Source organism: Sinocyclocheilus rhinocerous, unplaced genomic scaffold (assembly GCF_001515625.1).
Source record: "Sinocyclocheilus rhinocerous isolate Xijiao unplaced genomic scaffold, SAMN03320098_v1.1 scaffold984, whole genome shotgun sequence".
NCBI lineage: Eukaryota > Metazoa > Chordata > Actinopteri > Cypriniformes > Cyprinidae > Sinocyclocheilus > Sinocyclocheilus rhinocerous.
Window position 1 is genome coordinate 1,277,504 of NW_015643603.1, and position 24,245 is coordinate 1,301,748.

General features: G+C 37.9%; 2 protein-coding genes and 1 long non-coding RNA gene across 5 annotated transcripts in view; 2 read left to right on the plus strand and 1 right to left on the minus strand.

The window, feature by feature from the left end:
- The window catches only part of LOC107757538 (uncharacterized), a 21,173-nt gene extending 16,892 nt beyond the window's left edge, over positions 1-4,281 (minus strand). The window contains exon 1 of the long non-coding RNA XR_001641945.1: positions 4,270-4,281. This is a non-coding gene — a long non-coding RNA (uncharacterized LOC107757538). The remainder of the gene's footprint in view (positions 1-4,269) is intronic.
- The window catches only part of LOC107757537 (ectodysplasin-A-like), a 36,140-nt gene extending 20,858 nt beyond the window's left edge, over positions 1-15,282 (plus strand). The window contains exons 2-8 of one of the 3 annotated variants that reach the window (XM_016575046.1): positions 6,587-6,650; positions 11,870-11,905; positions 12,059-12,244; positions 12,788-12,822; positions 13,010-13,061; positions 13,695-13,825; positions 13,978-15,282. In XM_016575046.1, the coding sequence (XP_016430532.1) occupies positions 6,587-6,650; positions 11,870-11,905; positions 12,059-12,244; positions 12,788-12,822; positions 13,010-13,061; positions 13,695-13,825; positions 13,978-14,238 (765 nt within the window). In that variant the 3' untranslated portion in view covers positions 14,239-15,282. The remainder of the gene's footprint in view (positions 1-6,586; positions 6,651-11,869; positions 11,906-12,058; positions 12,245-12,787; positions 12,823-13,009; positions 13,062-13,694; positions 13,826-13,977) is intronic. The other 2 variants (XM_016575047.1, XM_016575049.1) reach the window with 2 other exon arrangements.
- Positions 15,283-20,832: 5,550 nt separating this feature from the next.
- LOC107757514 (protein Wnt-11-like) lies at positions 20,833-23,732 on the plus strand. Its single transcript, XM_016575001.1, has 5 exons — positions 20,833-21,016; positions 21,381-21,616; positions 21,918-22,195; positions 22,400-22,692; positions 22,948-23,732. Exons 1-5 carry the CDS (start codon positions 20,940-20,942, stop codon positions 23,120-23,122), a joined length of 1,059 nt encoding a protein of 352 aa, XP_016430487.1. The 5' UTR covers positions 20,833-20,939; the 3' UTR covers positions 23,123-23,732.
- The last annotated feature ends 513 nt before the right edge of the window (positions 23,733-24,245 follow it).

Below are 24,245 nucleotides of genomic sequence, written 5' to 3' on the forward strand. Positions count from 1 at the left end.
ACATGTCATGCTTGTTCGTGTATATTATAATTGCTGAAGGAAGTTGCAACGCTTTTAGACATTTTTTATCCTGCAGTCCCATTTGTTAAGCAAATTCGTTAAATGACACAGTTCCTTAATCAGATCAGATTGTGTTGCTATACCTCCAAAATTATGTTTGGTTACAGGTGATCTGCGCTGATATGATAACACGGTAAAGCAGCTACTTTTCTGTGGATTTTAATACTTACATAAGACAATTTGAGAGAAACAACTAATAACATTTGAAGGAATGTCAATTATCTGCTTACAATTTAAATAACTGTTTATATATATATTTATAGTTTATATTTATAGTTTATATTAATCGTTTGACAGAACTAATATATATATATATATATATATATATATATATTTAATATTTATATTTGTTTTTTTAAGGAGAGAAAACTACTTTTTTCAACAACTTTTATCAATATTTCTTAAGGCTCTAGCTATGTAATTTTTATTATTAAACTCTTGGCTTAAATAGCTGCAAATGATTGTCTAATGATGGTGATGACGTGAGATTTATGATTGACCGGTCGTAGAGATGGTCCCACTGGAGCGGCGTAGGATTAACTGCCTCTCACAACATAGTAATGGTGATAGAGCTGGCTGTGATCTCAGAAACTCTCCATTTACTGGAATACATCTTCCAATCTTTCAGTTAGAGGCCCAGATCCTTAACCACTAAACTACCACTGCAGTCTGTCAGATTCTCCACTTGATTCTAGGCATATGTCTCTTCTCCCCATGTCAACGAAACGTCTTCATATGCAAAGTTTTTCGATTACATTCTGATTGAGCATCACACTTTCATACACATTTCACACACACACTTGAGTTTGTGTATATGTGTGTGTGTCTCTAGAGGATTGTATCTCAGTAGGAGTTTAATTGTATGATGTCAAGTCAGCTTCATTGGTCCAGGAGGACTGCGGTCATTCTCAACAATAAGAACATCTGCTCAAAGCGGTTGTTGTCTTGCTCTGTGATTGGGTCATTATGTCAAACTATCGAACATTTTAATCCATCCTGACATTATTTCCCTTCTTCTTCTAGAAAGTTCAGGATATATCACGCCATTCTGTCAGCAGATCTGTACCCATCAGTGTTTAATTTATGTTAATGAACATTCAACAATATGCGGATGGACGTTTATTGTGCATCTGGTATCTTGTGTGGGGTGGGGGGGGCTCACCATTTTATCTTTGAGGGTTTCATCCCTGAAGTGATAATGGACATGATTTGCACAAAACAAACTTTTACTGCTAAGAACATAATTGAGCGCTTTCATAAAAGATCTTTTGTGCGCATCTGAGTCTGTTTGACATCAAAGTTCAGTTTGTTTGGTTGGAGTAGAAGTAGTTTTCTAAACTTAAATGCACATCAGTGAACCACACATGGTCTTTATCTAATAACCTGTAATAGCAAGATATATTTTGGTATTATGTGAAAGTGAAAATAAAATGAACACAGAGTGATTTTTCTTTCACAAAATTTGTTTGCATACAAGCCAAAATTCTTTCACCACCCTGAGATGAATCCCAAACCTGACAGAAACTACGTGATTCATACATGACATGTATTTTTTACTCTGTTTATGGCAATGCAAGCATCATGAATCAGGCAATAGAGATATGTTTTCATTTTTTACCCATATTATCTCAACAGAAACAGGAAGACTGCTAATCCTGCACAACACAAAATGAGTCATTTACATAAAGTAAATGCTGACCCACTAGTAGACTTTTTTTAAGTAAAAATTAGTTTTTAGTGAATCAAATACATACATCAAAACCAGTGTAATCTGCTTCACGATCAAATGACTCTTGAGAACCTTTTCATTCAAACAACATTTAATCACTCAAAAAGACTTCATACACTTTCATGGGGGTTTGTGACTGAAGTGTCCATGAGTTTAGAATTTTGTAATAATTTTACACATATAATAACAGTTATAGTTTTGCACAAGAAATTATTTGCAATTTAAAGATTACATCAGTTGATATTTACAGAGCAGTTTTGGATTGTGCTGATTTAATGTATGTTAAAGAAAGGTTAACACAAATATTTTTAGAACGTACCAAATTAGAAGAGTCCCTGTATAACTAACAGCATTAGATGAGAGAGGATTTCCTTCTTACGTAAGCAAAATGGACACTATAATCAAAATATGCCTAAATGAATTGGAATCAAATTGAGAGCTTGTGAATCAGAATCTAATTAAACATTTGACACAGATACGCTGCTGTCTTCTACTCCTGAGTGCTAGCAGTGGTAGTCATGGTGATGATGCAAACGTAATGCATTTCGGACCTAGTTAAAAACCCACAGTGAAAAGTGACTGTGGGTCACTTTTCACATTACAAAAAAAAAACACATTACATTGTGAGAAGTTTTTAAATGAGATGATGATGTTTTTTCTTGTGTCAGAACAGGTCAACAACAGGTTAAAACTGTTTGTGGAGAGGGAAAGTTTAAAAAAAGAATAGCCCCTAATGTTTCAGAAAAACCAGAATAATGTAAATGAAGTGTAGTTAATGTGAAACACACACGCTTTCTTGTGTTGTGCTGTGTTTGTGTTGCTATTATGTGTGTGTGGTCAGTCTGATTAAAAAGGTCGTTTTTCTCCGGCTGTCAGCGGAAAGAATGGAAAATGTCAAAATAAGTATGAGTGGAATAGATGCTACCGTTAGCTCAGACCACACACATACACAACTTCTTCAACACGCAATGTCATACAATTCAAACAGAAATAAATTAGGCCTCATACAGCGTGTTCCCTTACTATAAATATTGTTTCAGAGCAACACATGTGTATGTGTGAGTCTACACACATGTACATATGAGGGTGTGAGTGTATCTGTCCTCGGTGACAACTGACAAACTAATCACACGCACGTATTCATTATGCAGCAGCGTTTATCTGTTCACAATCTCTTGTTTTACAAGCATGAAGAAATGTACACACATGCAGACACACGTTTGAGGGAAGCAATTTTAGCTTGATGGAGCATTTGACCAATCAGGTTGTGGGTGGTCTAAAGAAAGACTATTCTCTCTCCCTCTCTCACTTTAACTTGTGTCCTCTAGTGTGTTTTGGTAACACTTTACAGTAAGGTTTAGTTCGATCGTATTCATGCATTTGGTACATTATTGTTCAAAAGTGTAAGGTTTTTGAAAGAAGTACAATATAAACAGTACTGTAAAAAGTAACAGTAATATTGTGAAATGTTATTACAATATAAAATAACTGTTCTATTTTAATATATTTTCAAATGTAATTTATTGTGATGACAAAGCAGAATTTTCAGCATCATTACTCCAGTCTTCAGTGTCACATGATCCTTCAGAAATCATTCTAATGTGCTGATTTGGTACTTAAGAAACATTTTTTAATATTATTAATGTTGAAAATGCTTAATATTGTTGTGGAAACCATTTTACATGATGTTGTTTTTGTGTTACAATTATATAATGAATAAAAAGTTAAAAAGAACAGCATTTATTTAAAATAGAAATCTTTTGTAACATTATAAATGTCTTTACTGTACCACTTGATCAATGTAATGAATCCTTGCTGAATAAAAGTATTATTTTCTTACAAAAATGTCTAACTGAACTAGCAGTCAGATATATGTATATTTTTATGTATTGTTAATTTTTAGTTTGTGATAACTAATGCATTAACTAATGTGAACAAACTGCACTTTTTTCTAGTGTTACCTTATAAATATTCCCACTGTACATCTCTTGTGATACTGCAGTAAGACTGTGTGTGTGTGTGTGTGTGTGTGTGTGTGTGTGTAAAAGAGAGACAGATGAGACGTCTCGCACTAGAGTCGAGTTACAAGGTCTAGACTGCACAGAGCTGTTTCTCACACACACACACGTCTTGCTAAATGAGGACATACCGTATTGACCTCTATTGTTTATATTTAAAGCTAATTATAATTACTGCAGTCTTACCCAAACCGTACGTCTAAACGAAAACATTTGCATGTTTAATATTAGAAACTCATTATTTGCTTTATTTATAAATCCCTTTTCATTTTGATGGCAACTCGGATGTCCCCAAAGGCAGGTTTTGTGAGATTTGGCTAACTTCTATGGTCCGTTTGTTCCCTAAAGTACATGTAATTAAACCTGCATACTCTCTTTCTTTTGTTACTTATCATAATTGTAAATAAGCAGATCATTGTAAGCTTGGAGAAATGTTTTCAATGCGCTCTCTCTCACACACACACACAGACTCTGAGCCAGAACATCATGTCCAAAGGCTGGAACATCCTCTGGCAGGAAGACAGGCCTACAGTGTCTGATTTCAAACACAAAGTGGATTAAAAAACAAAGTGTGACACAGCAAGCCGTTTACAGATCTAAAAGCGTCATCTTACTGGTTAAAACACGCATACTCGCATTCACACTTACGTGTCAATGTTTTACATGGATGAATGTAATACACATGACACCCAATGCACTCTGGGGCTGAACTTTGTGATTTAATGGCTTCTCTAATCACATAACTAACAAGAGTTTTACCCAGACACAGCTGCATGACCCCGCTAACCTTGCTCTGTGTGTGTGTGTGTGTGTACGTGTGTGTGTGAATTCAGACTCCTTTCTCTTCAACAATTCTGCAATCAAGCTATGAAGATGACAATGGCAGTCTAGGTCTTGTAATGTGATTCTACTGTGAAGAACAGCAGGGTCATGTTCTCTGTCTTACAGACACAGATAATGTGCTACTTGCAACTGACCCAGAGTTACTCTTCTCTCAACCTTTTCATTCACTGTGTATAAACTAGGCTTGCCGCGATAGACGGTGATACCGGTGTTAAGCCGCAACACCGGTTACGTCACTTGCCCACCGCGTCACCGACCCCCACCGTCGTTTTGATTTTTTATAGAAATAAAAATCATTTAGTTCAGTAAAAGAACAGACACTACAATTAAAAACTGAACGCGGATGCTCAATGCAGTTGAACGACAGTTGCATCACAGATCAGATTTCATTTCTCCAGTGAGAAGAGTGAGTCGAGCTGACTGACAAGAAGAGTGGGGTGAGACAGACAAGACGATCGCGGATGATTTAGTTTCGAAACTAGATGCAAAAGCGCCTGTTTGGCAATATTTTGGATTTTGAAAAGCCTGTTGACTTTTGCCGTTTATCTAAGGTGATTTTAGATTTTTTTTTTAAACATTTGTTTCTTATTTAATTGGTTCCACATTGTTTGCTGATTTTTACTTTATTTAAACTGTGTCATTTATTTATTTTATTTGACATTCGTTTTGCTAATAAACGTGTTTCTTATTTATTTGGTTATATATTATACATGTTTACTTAGCCTATTTCCAGTTTGTATACCTATTAAACTTTATGTAAGTTATTTGTTATTTTATATTAGGCGGCTTGCCCTATAGCATGGTGTATTTTTATTTGTTTTGTTAATAAAATTTCTATGTTTTATACCGTATATAGGCTAAAGTGAGTTTGACGTTGTATTTTGTTGTTGCATTCAAGCAATTGACGCCAAACTGCCGTTAATTCAAAAGTGAAAGTAAAATGCGCACGGCGCTTTTAAGCTATTTAAAAGCGAAGGAAAGCGAGGAAAAGAGGGAAAATTCAAACGAACTAAAAACGAACAATTGCTTTACTCCGAATTGCCGCTATTTTAAAGTGAAAGTAAAATGGGCACACCGCTTTTACAAGCTATTTAAAAGCGAAGGAAAGCGAGGAAAAGAGGGAATGCCCCGCCCCCGCGGTGATACCGGTATTACCGGTGTTGTCACACGCCGATTAACCGGTGGGAAAATTTCCTCACCGACACAACCCTAGTATAAACATACATGGGAACTCCAGACTGTCCGGAAGTATCCTGACCTGATAGTTATCCCTGAATTTAAGATGTATGGCGAGTGTGTGTCCACCGTCTGCCTGAACAAGCTCTTATTGCAATCTCAAAGAGTCACAGTTACAATAGGAGTGTTTTATATGCATACAAAGAATAAAGAACTGAAATGAAGAAAAATAAGCAAAGAAAGGAAGAAATGGAAGGGAAAAATGAAGGAAAACATGAAGAAGCAAAGGAAGAGAAAGTTCGTACTCTTTCAACCTCATCAATTTAGTAAGAATCTCTGTGCTTCCTCTGTGTGTGTGTTTAAGGCTTGCAGCGCTATTACTCTGTTCATATGCGAGATAATGATAAGAAAGCTATTTCCTTTCTAAATAATTTATTAAGTTTATGGGATTTTGTGTGTGTTTGTGTGCTGGATCATCCCATTGGAATGCCTTACTGCTGTAAATCCACAGGGTTTCTCAACACACACACATTATGCTCATTATGTTCAGAGTGTTGTCTTTCAGCAGAGGTGTGTGTGTGTGTGTAGTTTTAGTTTACATGGTGACATTTATTTTATGAAGAAGTGGATTAGTTTCATTGATCATGTCTTGGCTCAAACTCAAGAGTTGAAATGTAAAATGCTTTGAAACAGCACCATGAATTAATTTTATTCTTCTGCACTGTACATTAAAAAAAAACGTATTCCTTCATCTTCACAGAGCAGATGGAGGGATGAACACACAAGAGAGCTGGAGAGAGTCATTCATCGTACCAAACGTTCAGGTAAATAAAAATTATCTTTTATGTGTGTTGGTATTCATGAAATTTAGAGCTTATATTAAGACTGTGTGTGTGTGTGTGTGTGTGTGTATACGTGAGTATAAAGTCTGTGAGATTGCCAGCGATTTCTCTTTCATGTGGTTTAGAGTTCAGAACGAGATGCATTTCCTTCATTTGATCATGCTACCTCTCACCCTCTCTCCCCCTCTCATTCATTCCTTCCATCTTACTCATTATTGGGGTATGCTGTGCGCACCAGTAGTTTATACATGAAATCCCTCTCCTTTTTCCATTCTAGTAGCTTCTAACAAACTGATATTGCACCTCTCTCACTCTTTTTCAATGTCGAACTCTAGCTTTGGTTACCTACTCCTCTTTCCATAGCCGTGATTGGCTCCAGTTGGCAGCAGTTTGATTGGCAGGTGGTTTTGGCTTTGATTATGGCTGTGCAGTCACTGGCTCTGATCGGGAGTTCTACTGTTTCAGCTTTTGCACCTGTGTGCATCATGTGCCAAAATAAATACCGATACAACACAGATAATTTGCACACATACTACACACACATGCCATCTCAAACGAGGCTGAAGCAGATGTCTGGAGAGCAAGGTTACTGATGATGATACATATACAGTAGATGATATAGTGCGGTTTAAAGTTAACATGAGATGTACAGTACTTATTTAAATGTGTCTGTGGATCAGTAAGAAATTATATGATATCCTTAAAGGGTTACTCCACCCCAAAATATTTTGGATGAAAACCGGGAGGCTTGTGACTGTCCCATTGACTGACAAGTAAATAACACTGTCAAGGCCCAGAAAAGTATGAAAGACATCGTCAAAATAGTCCATCTGCCATCAGTGGTTCAATCTGAATTTCATAAAGTGACGAGAATACTTTTTGTACGCAAAGAAATCAAAAATAACGACTTTATTCAACAATTTGTCTCCTCCGTGTCACCGTAGCGCCATTTTGGAGAGTATCCACTGAACGCAAGCTGCGTATACTGTTCTACTTGTCTGTGTCAGCCGCACCACACGGACTATATACTCCACACGGAGTACTGGAAAAAGTGGTATCGGTGCATCCCTAATTATAATTATTAGCCAACTTAAAAGATATGGATTTTGGTGAAGGACGTCAAAACTACTGAGTGTTTTCACTGAAATCTCACCTTTTTCTGAGATTAATGAGAATATGAGGTCTACAGAAAATAGAGAAGTCCTGAGAGCAGTTTGTAATGTTTTACCCCAGTAAATTGTCATGAACCGTCCCATTTCAGCACTAGACAGTTGTGCAATATTATATTGTGGTAATGTGACCGCGTGTGAACGGTCAAATGCGCTTCTTTTTTTAAAAATGCCCATCTTGGCAAATTATCAATTTAAACACAAAAGGAAATTATTGTGGTTCAACTGGTATTGAGAATAACAAACTTTACCCTTGCTGTAAGCGCATCTTTTTAAGTCATGTAAGCACATTTACATTAGTAAAATGATTTATTAAGTAGTGAATGAGACCCAGTGTTTCTCAGATTATTGTTGTGTCTGTGTGTGCGAGTCTTGTGCATTAAATTGTACATTAAATTCTCTTACACACACTCAGGTGTGCTGCAGATGCACTTGGATGGAAACAATGTCTGTAATATGCTGAGGTGTAAATCTCTGTATATTTGACAGCAGTGTATGGATGTTAATAAATCCCTAACATACTGTTATGTAGACATATAGGATATTGCATACAGCTCAATGTGTGTGTTTGAAACTATAGACCTCACTCATCACTGTGAGCTCATTTTAACAGCGTCCACACACATAAGTCAAATTGTAGTTGATTTTTATGGCTTAGTTGTACTTCTGTTGAACTAAATTTCCATGAAATGTTGACAACAGATTTTAATTGATTAGATCTGAGTATAAAATCCAAGCATCAGCCTGTGTTAGGTGAGTATTATTGCAAGTTATTCCATCTAGTGTCAATTTAATTGCATGATTTAATAAGGAAGCCATTTTTAATTTCTTCTTGTGATCAAAAGTCATACTGTCATCTTCCCAATTCTCAGATTCATGGGTCAGAGCACTTGCACATGGACATACACAAACTCGCTCACTTTGTGGCCTCCTGAACATGAACTTTGTGAATGTACAGCTGGTGTTCGGTGTGTTTGTGTGTGCAGCTGCATGTTTGGTGTGAAATATGGTTCCAATATTGTCTGTCTTTGATGCTAATTTGTTCCATTCATTAAAGACTTTTACCACTCTTTCTTTTTTCTCTCATTTAAAACAAACACAGACATATCCAATGAATGGTAACCCTCCCTCAAAATTCTTTTGACGAACATGCATGTACACAAACGTGTGTGTGCGCACATGCAGACCAATTTTTATATTTGTTTTATTTATATTTCAACATTTAAAAACTTATGCTTGTCATATAATTATTTTAGTTGCTTTTGTAAAATATCTCAGTTGCAGCTACATTCATGTGTAAAACTGGAGTCAAAAGTTTCAAATACAATATAAATGGTACCTTTTCCTGATGCTTCTCTTGATGTAAGCTCTCTGAGGCTCACGGTCACCACCAGAGGGAGGTCATTAACTCTGTTGATAAATGGTTTGACAATTTCACAAAACCTGAGATTAATAAACTAATATTTTCCTTATGTTTAGCAAACATTTTGTAAATCAGGTGAGTGGATTTGCAAAAGCTGCTGGAACAGTTTGCAAAAAGTTTGTTTAAATAAGTAAATGTGTAAGGGGGTTATAAAACAAACCTAAAAAAGGCCTGTCGCAATAAAGATTCATGGGTCAAAGCACTTGCACATGGACATACACAAACTCGCTCACTTTGTGGCCTCCTAAACATGAACTTTGTGAATGTACAGCTGGTGTTCGGTGTGTTTGTGTGTGCAGCTGCATGTTTGGTGTGAAATATGGTTCCAATATTGTCTGTCTTTGATGCTAATTTGTTCCATTCATTAAAGACTTTTACCACTCTTTCTTTTTTCTCTCATTTAAAACAAACACAGACATATCCAATGTCATGTAACCCTCCCTCAAAATTCTTTTGACGAACATGCATGTACACAAACGTGTGTGTGCGCACATGCAGACCAATTTTTATATTTGTTTTATTTATATTTCAACATTTAAAAACTTATGCTTGTCATATAATTATTTTAGTTGCTTTTGTAAAATATCTCAGTTGCAGCTACATTCATGTGTAAAACTGGAGTCAAAAGTTTCAAATACAATATAAATGGTACCTTTTCCTGATGCTTCTCTTGATGTAAGCTCTCTGAGGCTCACGGTCACCACCAGAGGGAGGTCATTAACTCTGTTGATAAATGGTTTGACAATTTCACAAAACCTGAGATTAATAAACTAATATTTTCCTTATGTTTAGCAAACATTTTGTAAATCAGGTGAGTGGATTTGCAAAAGCTGCTGGAACAGTTTGCAAAAAGTTTGTTTAAATAAGTAAATGTGTAAGGGGGTTATAAAACAAACCTAAAAAAGGCCTGTCGCAATAATCAATATATCGACTTATCGCGCAATATATGTACATGACCTCAATAATTTTTGGTGACGCAATATATCGCACATTATATTTACTTAAAAATTTATGTCACCATGTTTTTTACATTCCACTTGCGCCTGTGTCTTTTGCAGCTTCTCGTACATAACGTGGTGTAGTCATGAGGTGCTAGTTCAAATTTAAAAAATGCTTCGGGCAATATATCGCACAACAAAAAGTTGTTATCGTGACAGGCCTACGTGTGGTAATCATTTTCTGATTAAGAGATTTTTTTGGAATAGAAGTAAAGACTACATAAAGGTTTTAGAAAACAAACCAAGGCTTTGTGAAGTGAGTTGGATGATTTGTGCATACTGAGAACAGAATTCACTGAAAATGTGTGTTTGCATGTTTATTTTATTTTCATCTTTATTTTGAAAACCCGCAACTTAAATACACAAGTAATAAAATAAAATGATTGAAATATTAAACATTTGATGTGTGAAGCCCCTGACAGTTCCAATTAATGCATTTTTATGGGCCATTGTGTCAGTACTGTGTTGTTAGTGCAGGAACACAAAGTCAGTCTGGCTACAGTTTCCACTTCAATAATCACTAGAAAATGTATACAAACATCCGTTTTAAAATAAATTGTATGCTTTAACCGAATTAATTCTTTAACCATTTTATCTATCTGCTTTCTATGGTCAGTAAAATCACTGTGTTAATTGCACCCTGCAATTGCGGCTGTTTAAACTGGATTGCGGGTGGTATGTGAATAAGATGCAGGGTTCGGGCTGAAATAAACAACTACTTGGTGAGTTCATCCCTGATTGTTTTATAAAAAACAAAGACAGGGACATCTGCAGGGAGGTACTGAAGGCAGGTCAAGTTCTTTGCATGCTTATTATGTGTGTCAGGTTTGGTTTTTGTTGTGCTTGCTTGATTTTATGTATGTGCATGTTGCCCCCCTCCCCCCTTTCTGTTGTTTTTCATATAATGAGAAAAAAAGGAAGATTAAAAGAAAAGATTAAAGGCAGCAAGTTGTTTCTCTTCACTTTTGATATTCTGTGTTTTGAGAAAAAGAAATATCGCGTGCGAAGCCCACCAGACAACAGAATGAAAGCAGCAGTCATTTACAAATGAGTTGAAGTAGTTTTATTGCAAAAAAAGACCCCCGAATACTAGCCAACGCAAATACAAGAGTGACCTCAGACCTTAGGAACACAGATCTGTCTCCTGAGAGTCAGTGTGTGTGTGTGTGTGTGTGTGTTTAGACTAGATTTTATACTATAAAACTGGATTTTGTCAGACTTGTTTATTACGGATGTGTTGGATTTGTTACACATTCACACACGCACAAAGACACTCTTATAAGATATCGTTTTACACTTGTGTCTACATTTGTTGCTTCAGTATTATAGTTTGTTGTACAGTGAGAAGTGTGTGTGTGTGTGTGTTAATTGTAGACACCAGCAGAAGCAATTGTCCTTCAAATTACATTTGGGGTTTGTTTTTCTGTGGTCATGTGAGTGTCATTATTGGTTTAGCTACTTTGAAACAAATAAACAGTCTGATTAAATCAATCTCTTTTCTGGAAGAAACAAGCAGCAGCCCAGGAGGAACTTTTTTGCATTTGTGATTGTGAATGTAAAATGATACATTTCTAACTGATTATCTTTTCCTGCTGCTTATACCTCTTCCAGAAACTAATGGAAAAAAGAGAGGAGAGAGGAAAAAAGGTAATTTCATAATTTTCACTCTGTTATTAAAAAAATGTGGCAGTTTTGAGGGGGTTTGTTTTGTTTCTCACCAGTTGTTTCTAGTGCTTTAATGTTTTAGTTTATAGACTGACATTGCATTCCTCGCTGTTTGTTTGTTTTTTATTTCTTTAGGCAAGAAAGGACCCCCTGGCGCTCCTGGACCTCCAGGACCACCTGGTCCACAAGGTCCACCTGGAATACCAGGGATCCCGGGTATCCCAGGCAGTAACGCGATGGGTCCCTCTGGCCCACCCGGACCTCCTGGACCCGCAGGGCCACCGGGACCACAAGGTCCACCTGGACCACAGGGACCTTCAGGTTAAGACCGTCACAGCAAGCTGCAAGTTTAAAGTCACCATGAAATCAAAATGGACAATTCTTGTTTATGGAATGCCATTTTTTAATTTGTGTGCCCTCATAATCTTTAATCAAAATTGAATCAAAACTTCCCCTTTGCAACAACATCTCTTCTCTGACAATAAACTCTTCCCTTCAGCAAACTGTCACTCACACAAGATCGCAGCAATAGCAAACGACAATGATCCAATCAATTCCCAGTGGACAAAATCAGGTCCCGTCTTAATAGGGAAGAAAAAACCTGATTTCCATATTATGCCAATGTTAAAGGCCTGCTTACATCAAGAGCGATGCAACAGAGCAACACAACACAATTGCAAAATCACCTGAAATGTTGCTTCATTGCTGTGCAGGTTTTTGCAATCCATAGAAATTCATTGTTTGAATTGAAAGGCTTGTTGCTGCAAAGATGTGAGGCAAACATTCACTGCTGGTGTGAATAGATCATAAGCAACTAATAATAGACCGAAAGCAACAAATTTCTTTCCCCCTGTGTGTCAACAGGTGGCGCAGATAAAGTCAAACACAGAGAGACACAGGTATGCACCATCTTCTGATCTCCACTGCCACACTGCTCATCTCTCCATGTTATATTCTCTCAGTAAAAAAGAGGATGTTTGATGTGTAGATCAGACACAGTTTTAACATGCTAATGAGTCTGTGCATCAAGAGTATGTAGAAAATTAGTTTTTAGAATTTGTGAATTTAAACATGATGTTTCTGTAGCCAGCTGTGGTGCATCTTCAAGGTCAGGAAACTACTATCCAGGTGAAAGAAGGTAAGAGTTAAATAATGATCCCCCACATACACACAACTACATACATGTGCTTCATAATGCTTATTGATATTGTGTGTTGGAATGACTTTAATTTGTTAAAGGTTGTAAGAAGGGCTCAAATATAAGGATGGCCCGCAGGCTATTGTAAATGCTCTTTACAATACACTACCATTCAAAAATATGGAGTCAGTAAGAAATTAAGACTTTGATTTAACAAGGACACATTAAAGTATAAAGACATTTCTAATGTTACAAAATATTTTTATTTCAAATAAATGCTGATATTTTGCATCACATGAATAAATTACATTTTGAATTGAAAATAAATTAAAAACATTATTTTAAATTGTAGTAATATTTCCAATTGTTTAGTGTGTGTGTGTAATATTTTTTTTTATATATATATATATACAGTGGTGTGAAAAGGTTTTTGCCCCCTTCTATATATATAATGAAATGATCAATGAAAATGTATAATTTATTGGTGTTAGGGTCAGTGAAAATGTTGACAAGGCAAGTAGAAATCGGAGAAAAACCTCCTTAAAGTTGAGCCCTGGTGTGTGTGTGTGTCTTAACTATGTATCGCTGCTATCACAACAGATGATTGAGTATTTACTGGTGTCTGTTTGTGAGATTTGTCAGAAGGTGTGTTGAAAAATTGGAGAATGATCTCAATCCATCAGAGAGTGTTTAAAATGCACTCACGCTCTGGAGAGCTGGAAGTCCTACTTGACGGAACATACTTTATATATAGTCAGGTAGAAGTGAGTACAGTCCCTGGACTAACTCTACTGCTTATACACAAATAAATACAGTATACATTTCATACAAATACAATAAAACATACTTTAACATGATTAGAAATCAATAACCATTATCCCAATTTGCTTTCTGTGTGTGTCTGTGTGTTCAACAGGTGTATTACCTGAACTTCACGGACATAGCGAGTTATGAGGTGATGGTTGACAAGACTCCATTCTTGCGCTGCACGCGAAGCATCGAGACCGGCCAGCGCAAATTCAACACCTGCTACACCGCGGGTGTGTGTTTGTTGCGAGCCCGCCAGAGGATCTCCATCCGCATGGTGTACGAGGACACATCCATCTCCATGAGCAACCACACCACCTTCCTCGGCAGCATCCGTCTAGGGGACGCCCCGGCTGCTGGACACACCTGAGTCTATTGGCGAACAGGTTGATCCGATCAGACACACAGATCATGCTGATGTGCTCACAGACCACGCCCACTGAGCTCAACTGAGCCAGTATGCCTCATAAGCCCCGCCCCAAGGACACAGAGCCAACAATTTATGAACAAACAGGCTCATCTACATATCTGCCAAGCGTCAGGCAAATGTGACAATGTAGCATCACCGACACTGACAAAAAGATCCAATTCTCTCTGAGCACTGAAACAGCCTCCATCATTCCTCAGACGTTAGCAACACAACATTCACCACAAGTTATCAATCAAATGAAATCAACAGACTGGCTTCCTAGTGAATAACCAAGATGCATTGTGTCTCAGCCATTCTAGCAGCTTCCACTGTTCTGGTTTGTGCGACTGGATGAGCTGCTGTGTGTATGTGGTATACAGCACACATAGCACAGAGAGGAAGTGCACCTGCATTGATTGCAGTGACTGGAACTGCAAAAGGAGTGATACTCTATTCATTCAATGCACCGATAGCTACCTGCTCAATCCATAACAGACACACACTTCAATAGATTCAACACCACATAAATAGTCAACCTGTGTACTATTTTATTAAGCACTGATAATGGCAATGTATAAAACAGAATATCTATGTTCAGTTATCTCTGATCTTTTACAAATGCAGTCAAGATATGCCCATTTTTATTATGAAGTCATGAAATTCCGAACATGTACAGTTTTATGGTCCTTTGCTCTTTACCTGTCATTACCTGTGGGAAAAACTGAGTGTATGCAAATGATGGCAGTAGTTCAGGCACTGAAATTGATGATACTCCATAATGGTTTCTAGTGTCCTCTTAAAACATCATCCTGAATATGCAATACAATAGCATATGCCTCCTGTAGGGGACAGTAGTGCTCCTCCATAGCAAATGTAGCACTGACAAGTTTGATTAGAAGAGAAAGGGTGTGTTTGGAATAGAATACTGTTGTACTTTGCTTACTTTTGTTACAGTACATAGTATGCATGCTGTATATTAGTTTATTATTAATATATATATATATATATATATACACGCACACTACTGTTTAAAAGTTTGATTTTTATGATTTTTTAAAAATTATTATTTAAGGGATAGTTTACCCAAAAACGAAAATTCTGTCATTAATTACTCATCCTCATGTCGTTCCAAACTCGTAAGACCTTCGTTCATCTTTGGAACACAAACTAACATATTTTTGATGTAGTCCGAGAGCTTTCTAACCCTGCATAGACAGCAACATAACTACCACGTTCAAGGCCCAGAAACATATTAAGGACATTGTTAAAATAGTCCATGTGACATCAGTGGTTCAACCGTAAAAGCTATGAGAATACTTTTTGTGCACAAAGAAAACAAATATAACCACTTTATTCAACAATTTCTTCTCTTCCGTGTCAGTCGACGCACGTTCACGAGAGTACCACAACGTATGTGTGTGATTTATGCTGCTGACGCAGAAACGTTCTGATGTAGAACCCAGATGCGCTACGCCTTGTTTGCAAGCAGAGGAAAGCACACGCATACATTGTGGTACTCTCTTGAGTGTTGAAGACTGACACGGAAGAGAAGAAATTGTTGAATAAAGCTGTTATTTTTGTTTTCTTTGTGCACAAAAAGTATTCTCGTAGCTTCATAAAATTACGGTTTAACCACTGATGTCACATGGACTACTTTAACAATGTCCTTACTACGTTTCTGGGCCTTGAACGTGGTAGTTACGTTGCTGTCAGGGTCAGAAAGCTCTCGGACTACATCAAAAATATCGTAGTTTGTGTTCCGAAGTTGAACGAAGGTCTTGTGGGTTTGGAACAACATGAGGGTGAGTAATTAATGACAGAATTTAAATTTTTGGGTGAACTATCCCTTTAAGTTTTATTTAGCACTAAACTGATCAAAAGTGACAGTAAAGGCATTTATAATGTTACAAAAGATTTATATTTCAAATGAATGCTGTTCTTTTGAACTTCTTATTATTCATCAAAGAATCCTTAAAAAAATTTATCAGTTTCCACAAAACTATTAAGCAGCTGTTTTGATAATACATTGATAAGAAATGTTTTTGAGCACCAGCTGATTGTCAGCCTATTAGAATGATTTCTGAAGGATCATGTGACACTGAAGAGAGTCAAAATTCAACTTTGAATAAATCACATTTTCAAAATATAATAAACTAGGAAATACTTATTTTAAATTGTAATAATATTTGAAAAATATTACTGTTTTGTACTGTATCTTTGATTGACTTCTCTCAACCTCAAACTTCTAAACAGTAGTGTATATGCTGAACACTGTATCCCACAATGCGAAATCCCACAGATATCATTATTTGATCTGATAAATATAGATAGTTTTACAAAAAATACTATTTTTAAAAATACTATAAAACATATAAGATGATAACTCACTGAATTGATCATGCAACTTGAACTAGGGTACTACTGAAACACAGCGTTTCATAATCTATTCTGTTGCATATACCGGTTTTAAAAACGGTAGACAGTATTCAGTATATACTGCACAGTATACAGTAAGCAATAAGCTAGTATTCCATTCCAAACATTTGAGCCTGTCTTTCACTCCAACACACTGATAAAAATCAGTGTCATGAATCAGCCCTTGAGATTTCTCCAGCACCTGACTGACAGCTCAGGATTGTGGATCTGAATGGGTTGTAGAGAAAGACTGAATTATGCGAGTATAGTTTAGTTAATAGGAATCAGATCCTCAGAGAGAACAAACTGTTTTATTGTGTGTTCAAAGGTCTTGGAATAAAAAGCATGGGAATTATCTGGAACCTTCTGAAAAAGTGGGTAATCTGCCCTCAGGTTTCCTCGGCATGTTCCCTCTGTCTCCACTTGGAAATGTAAAAAACCAGGAGAGTCTGAATGTGATTGTGTTCTGATAGATTTGTTGTTTATATCTCTCTTTTTCTTCCCTTAAACATCACATCCGACCAACAGCTTGTTTTAGTTTTGTGTGTGTGTGTGTGTGTGTTTTAGATACGAGTGTCTTTGTAGGTAAGTGATTTGTATACTGTATGTAGTCATGTTTTACTGATGATAATGTATATTTGTAAACTATACAGGGAATGTATATATGTACATAAGATATTTTGCTCTTTTGTAAAGTTCTTTGTCCTATTAAATTGTTTTTGAAAGATTGTTTTAAAGTGTGCTTGAATTTTCAATGTTCCCTGAGAAAGAGTGAATCACAGCGAGAACTGCAGTTTTGGGCCAGTTGGTGTGCAGTGCCACCTAGTGTTAAATGAAAAAAGAAAAAAAAAAAAACTTTTTCCAAAACCTTTAAGTTCAGTCATATAATTCAAATATGATCATCAGTATATGCTTGCGGACATACAGGTGCATCTCAATAAATTAGAATATCGTGGGTAATTCAACTCAAATTGTGAAACTCGTGTATTAAATAAATTCAATGCACACAGACTGAAGTAGTTTAAGTCTTTGGTTCTTTTAATTGTGATGATTTTGGCTCACATTTAACAAAAACCCACCAATTCACTATCTCAACTAATTAGAATACTTCATAAGACCAATAAAAAAAAAAACATTTTTAGTGAATTCTTGGCCTACTTTTCCACGACATTCTAATTTATTGAGATGCACCTGTATATAGCGATGTGTGTGGCCTAATTTAATCAGATCTAAAAACTGTGACTCTGATTGTGTACATGTTGATTCAAGCTCTCAGTGGAGAAACCAAATCAGTTTCACTAAACATACATCAGCTTCTTTGCTGTTCCACACTGTCTAGAACAGAAACGTCCTTTCTGCCTGTGTGTATTCAGTGTTAAGTGGTCTGGAGGGTGGCGTAATGGCTAATAACACCTTACAATTTCATTCTTTCACAAACATGAAGGTTTCGTCACCTGTTTCCACATTCCTCTGTCTTACATTGTACACACACAAATGCAAAAGACAGGATCTCTTGGTGCTAATCTTTTGTCTAAAATCTCAGGACAATTAAGTCAAAGGGCACAAAACAAGAAAGCAAAAGCCCCTGACTGCTTCAAACAGGTGAACTCTATACACAATGGTTTCTAGGTGAGATTCCATCCTGCATCTCACACCTCACCATCCGTAGCTCTTTCATGTTTCTGTTATTGTTCAGAACAAAAGATTTGCTGAAGTCCAGTTTTTTGATGACTGGACTGGTGCATAGTAAAGAGCCACTCTCAACAAGAACAGGAATATGATTTGCTATTGCTAACTAGGCTCTCTTCTCTCATGCCTCATACTAATATTCCAAACCTCTATAAAGATGTAGGACATCAGATTGAGATTACTTAAAGGGTTAGTTCACCCAAAAATGAAAATTAGACTGTGTTTTACTTACCCTCGAAGCATCCTAGGTGTATATGACTTTCTTCGGTCAAACTGAATTGTAGGAGTCCATGTCCAGCTCAGTCTCTCTTTGAAAAGCACAGTGCAGTGCACTACAGCAAAGAAAAATACATACGTGTTTTGTTTCACTTATTTAGGAATTATTATAAGACCTGTTGTAACCTTAGAGATCTTCATTGGTTTATTTATTTTTGTAGTGATTTTGTAGATTATTTACAGCACACAATGCTCATAAAACCTGATGATTAGGCCTCCGATTATGGCAGGATCTGCTGATCGGATTAGCAGCCCCGGGAGGTATTTGTATTATACTGGCTCCATTAAAAAAAGGAGAACTGGTTTGTTTGATCTTAATCCCGACTAATTCATGCACTCGCATGCACATCAATTAAAATTCCAGTTTGCCGTGTCATCCGCTGATGGCCTATTGCAAGATCAATAAGCAGGCTATTCATGATTCTGGTTTGTCCCGACACATGTCAGTGGATTGTATTTCAAGGACGAGTCGAATCAAAGAGAAGATTTTCTCGCCTTTCCGTGGAGTGGCCGAGCTGCCTGCCTGCAAAGGTGAGGATGTTATTTCTGATTGTCTCGGTGAGTATAGCCGCTCTGGAGCCTGTGAATAGTCACACCTATGTGATGATCAGACGAGAGTGATTAGCACTGTCTCAGCTCCGCCATTCACATGCGCCATGCTGCATTCCGCCACTGAGGCACATTCAGCTCGACTGAATAAGCATCGGTTGATCTTTCGATTAAAACAGATTTGTGTTTATCGAACAGTTTTAATGCACTGACGCTATTTAGCGTTTGTATATGTGTTGACTGAATAGTAAACAATCAAATCAGACATTGTTTTGAAAAACTAAAAACTAGGGCTCCTCCGGGATTTGAACCCGGGACCTCTCGCACCCTACGCGAGAATCATGCCTAGACCAACGAGCCACATCGTGTGAGTATTTAATGGATTGAATGGATACCACAGATGTCATAAATTAGGGTGACCATACGTGCCATTTTCCCAGGACACGTCCTGGCCAGGATTTGTTTTGGCTTTGTTTTCCTGTTTTCATGCTCGCTGAAGGCAATGATCGAAAAGAAGTTTGACCAATAACATGCAAGCATTGTACATAATGGACCAATCATGGCGTGTGAGAAGGTGGGATCTACGGTCAAAGCGATGCAATTACGCGTACATATTAGGTGTGTTCCGGATGGGCGAAGATCCTTAAGTATCGATACTTTCGATACTGGTGTTGTATCGAAAGGATCGATCCTCACATAAAAATATCGATTCTAAAGTGCATTTTTAACCATTAATTTTATTTATTTATCAAGAAATTTGGTGCATAAAAAAAGCTTCTTAGCGAATAATTGTGTAAAATGGCACGTATGGTCACCCTATCATAAATGTAAATTTTTTTAGTTTTAAATAAACTGAATGATTCACTATTTGAGGCAGATTTCACTTCAAGCGGTGCTAGAGTGTAAAATTGCGCTTTTCTTAAAACCGAAGAGCCCATATGAAACTTTTGAATACTGTAGGGTCTGTATAGTTACTCTGGGATGTTGTTTAGAATAAAATAGAATTATGGATCATTGACTTTTAATGCCTTCGGCAGCTTTTGCTCGAGGAACGAGAAATCCGGCTTATCTTCGGGGGAAAGCCGAATCAAACTGATTTTGATGTAAATGAACGGGTTGTTGATCCCGTTTAGACAGAAATCTTCAAAAGATTAAAGCCCAATTGTTTCCTTTGGGAAGGCGCACACCCTGAAAAGCTGAGCTTTACAGATGAGTCTGTTGCTAATGGCTTTTCTTACGCTCAACCTCGACAAATCGGTTAAAACGTTGTTTGCTCACCAGGCTAACGTTACATGCGCAAAGGAAAATAACAACAAACAAACCATTAAGTCTCTCATGAGAATATAAAAACAGTGTTTGCTCGTTCGACTGGCAAGAGTAAGACACACTAAACCTGGCTAATTGCGTTTTGATCTGCTTGATAACCAAGACTTTAGTGAGCTTTGCTGTTTGCTTAACTGGCGTGACCAGACAATGGGGTATGTTATGTTTCAGTATGTTTTCCCTCAATTGACTGTAGTAGCTAGCCTAATCTCTCTCCGCGCGCTTCTTGAAAATGAATCTTGCGACCGCCCACGCGCGGAGGGGCGGGTCGAGACCCATAGCTTTACTATGAAAGAGAGAGACTCGGACCCATTTCAGCGTAGGCCTCAGGTAGTTCGGTGTGCATCTTGGCCACTGGGAAAAACATCAAACCGGACTTCACTAGGATTTCCAAACGACAAAAGAACAAAATGACAGCATACGGGAATTTTCTTCTATTTTTCGTCATGTCTTTGAGCGTGATATCATGTAAAGGAATATCATGGCTGTAAGTATTTTATTCGTTAAGCAATATAGGGAAATGGGATTAATTAAATGATATTTCATTAAAAAAATCTGCTAATTTATTCCAGCTCTGGGTGATTTAGAAAGACTCGTAGTCTTGAATGTCACATTGATTCGAGAACCGATCAAGTTCGATTCCTGAATGAATCATTCAGGTCGGGTTCATTGAAAAGTTCCTTTTTATATTCAATGGAACAGCAACAGATGATTTTCACCATTTCTTTTGTCGATTACCTTGTTGGAAACATGTCGAGTCATTTTTGTAATTAAGCATTATTGAATAAAAATGAAATGATGTTTTGGATATTTACGGCAGACTGGCTCAATTAGGGTGTTTGTATTTGCAGCGGTCTAACGGTAAACGGGAGCTCGGTCGGGTGGAATCAGACACATCACTGTAAACTCCTGGACGGACTCGTGCCAGATCAGCATCAACTCTGCAAGCGGAACCTCGAGCTCATGCACAGCATCGTGCACGCGGCCAAACTCACCAAGAGCGCGTGCCAGAGCTCCTTCAGCGACATGCGCTGGAACTGCTCGACCATCGAGAGCGCCCCTCACTTCACCCCTGATCTGGCTAAAGGTGAATACCTATATGGGCAACTTGTAATAGTCTGTTCTTGTACATGTTGCCAGTTAATAACATGCTCAGTAAATAAATATTTATTTAAAAAATTCTGTATTGAAATGATCCAACTGTATTTATATCAGCATTGTACTGACTAACAGCCACTCTATTTTTGGAATATAAGTATTAGCTATAGTAAAAAACACTAAATTATTCCTTTTTTAAAGAGTAATATAAAAGTGAAACTCCACACCATATGCTAAGTTCAGGTTGCTAGTGTTTGCATAGGTGATCTAACAATGGCATCTCTGTGCAGGGACCCGTGAGGCAGCGTTTGTGTTCTCTCTGGCCGCTGCAGTGGTCAGTCATGCCATCGCCCGTGCATGTGCTTCTGGAGAGCTCCCCAGCTGTTCCTGTGCACCAGCGCCCTCAGAGCAGGCGGCCCCAGACTTCCGCTGGGGTGGCTGCGGAGATAATGTTCGCTACGGCCTGCAGATGGGCTCCGCTTTCTCAGATGCACCCATGAGGAACCGCCGGTCAGGACCACAGGCATTTAGACTCATGCAGCTTCACAACAATGCAGTGGGAAGACAGGTAAGCTCAACTGCGTGCTTAATTTCCATCAAAGACTGGCTTAATTTAGCAACTACATTGACACACTCATCTGACAACGGAATACTTTCTGATTGTAACACGGAAACATGCATTCATTTTCTTTGAAGCAGCTTTGAAACTATGGTGAAAAGTTCTGTACAAATAAACTTTGTTTCATTCATTTGTTTTGTTGTTTTTGTGTAGGCACTCATGGATGCTCTAGAGATGAAGTGCAAATGTCACGGTGTTTCTGGCTCCTGCTCTGTGAAGACCTGCTGGAAGGGCCTTCAAGACATCAAGAGCATCTCAGCCGACCTCAAGTCCAAATACCTGTCAGCCACCAAGGTCGTTCCGCGCCAGATTGGCACCCGCCGACAGCTAGTCCCCCGTGAGATGGAGGTCAGGCCCGTCGGAGAGACTGAACTTGTTTATCTGGTCAGCTCGCCCGATTACTGCTCACAGAACGCCAAGCAGGGGTCATTCGGAACCGCAGACAGGTGAGATACGCATCATCAGTCAGGATGATTGATTACTGATGAGTTGAGAAAGAGCAATCAGTTCTCAGTCACTGTAATGAATGAGGGACTATCACGGATCTGACAGATGGGACAGAGCACAAAGGAAAGAAAAGAGGCATTATCACACACACAGACACAAAAACTGATTCTCACAATGCAAACACGCTCCTATGCTGCTGCTGTTTGAGTTATTCGCCAGTATTATGAATAATTTGCTCTGTATCGTCTCTGCAGGCAGTGTAACAAGACTGCGACCGGCAGTGAGAGCTGTGGACTCATGTGTTGTGGACGAGGGTATAATGCCTATACGGAGGTGCTGGTGGAGCGGTGCCAGTGTAAATATCACTGGTGCTGTTACGTGTCCTGCAAAACCTGCCATCGCACTGTTGAGAGATACGTCTGCAAGTGACAAACCACCTTATTGACTATCTTCATCGACAGAGAGGAGGAGGCACGGTGCAGTGCTGGGTGAATGTGTATGATCTTTCTAGAGTCATATGTGAGTGGATAATCCGCTCGGAGTGCTGTAAGGATGGCATGAAAGTGAAGAAAGAAGAACCGGAGTTGAGGAATACGGGATGGTGAAAGAGTTAATGAACGGCTGTAAACAAAGAACCCTGCGGTGAGGCCCTCAAGGCACCCCGCAGAAAAGCAGAGTGATAAGTAGTGGCTGCTCACAGCAAAACTCATCAACTCCAGCACAGAGGAGGAGACATGGGGGGAGGGTAGAACTGTACTGGTAAAGAGTTACTTTACTGCGTTAATACTTTACACATTGCTGATCTATTCAGATCTGTTTTGGTCAGATACATTTCATAGGTTACACAGCAGTAAGAGATTGAATCAAACTGTTTAGTTTGGGTGACTTCAGAAGTTATATGTGCTCAGTATTGATTATGAAGGGCACCATTGTATTCATGAAAAGAAAGATTAAGGCCGTGCCTTTCACCCTGGGAAAACTTGTACATTTTCTGTAAAAATGAAAATTTTTATTTATTTTATTAAAAATATTTAATGTGAAGGAGACTAATTTGTAATTTTTCATCTTGTTATAGTTAAAGGGATAGTTGGCCCAAAAATGAAAACTTGTCATTATTTACTCACTCTCATGGCGTTCCAAACCTTTTGCAGAACATCAAAAAAGATATTTTGAAGAATGTTGGTAACTAAACAGTATTGGTGCCCATCGACTTCCACTGTATGTACAATAAACACAGAGACATTTCTCCAACTATAAGTCTTGCTTCTAGTCAGTCTAAAGCAGTTTTGAGAAGATGTATGTTGGTCAGAATCTGAACAGCATTTTATAGCAGTTCTGCATGTGAAACGTGAGCATGTTTTCTCTGTTCTCCCATCAACATTCTTCCACATCAAAGACATTTTCAGGATATCAGTGCTATAGAGAGATTAAAAACCCAGATAGTAAGCATTCAACAGAAGCAATGAGAGAAAGAGACAAAGGGCTGACCTATTCTGCAGTTCCTTTTGTCCTTTGATTTACCTGATTTTTATCTCTGCATTGTTACAGCAAG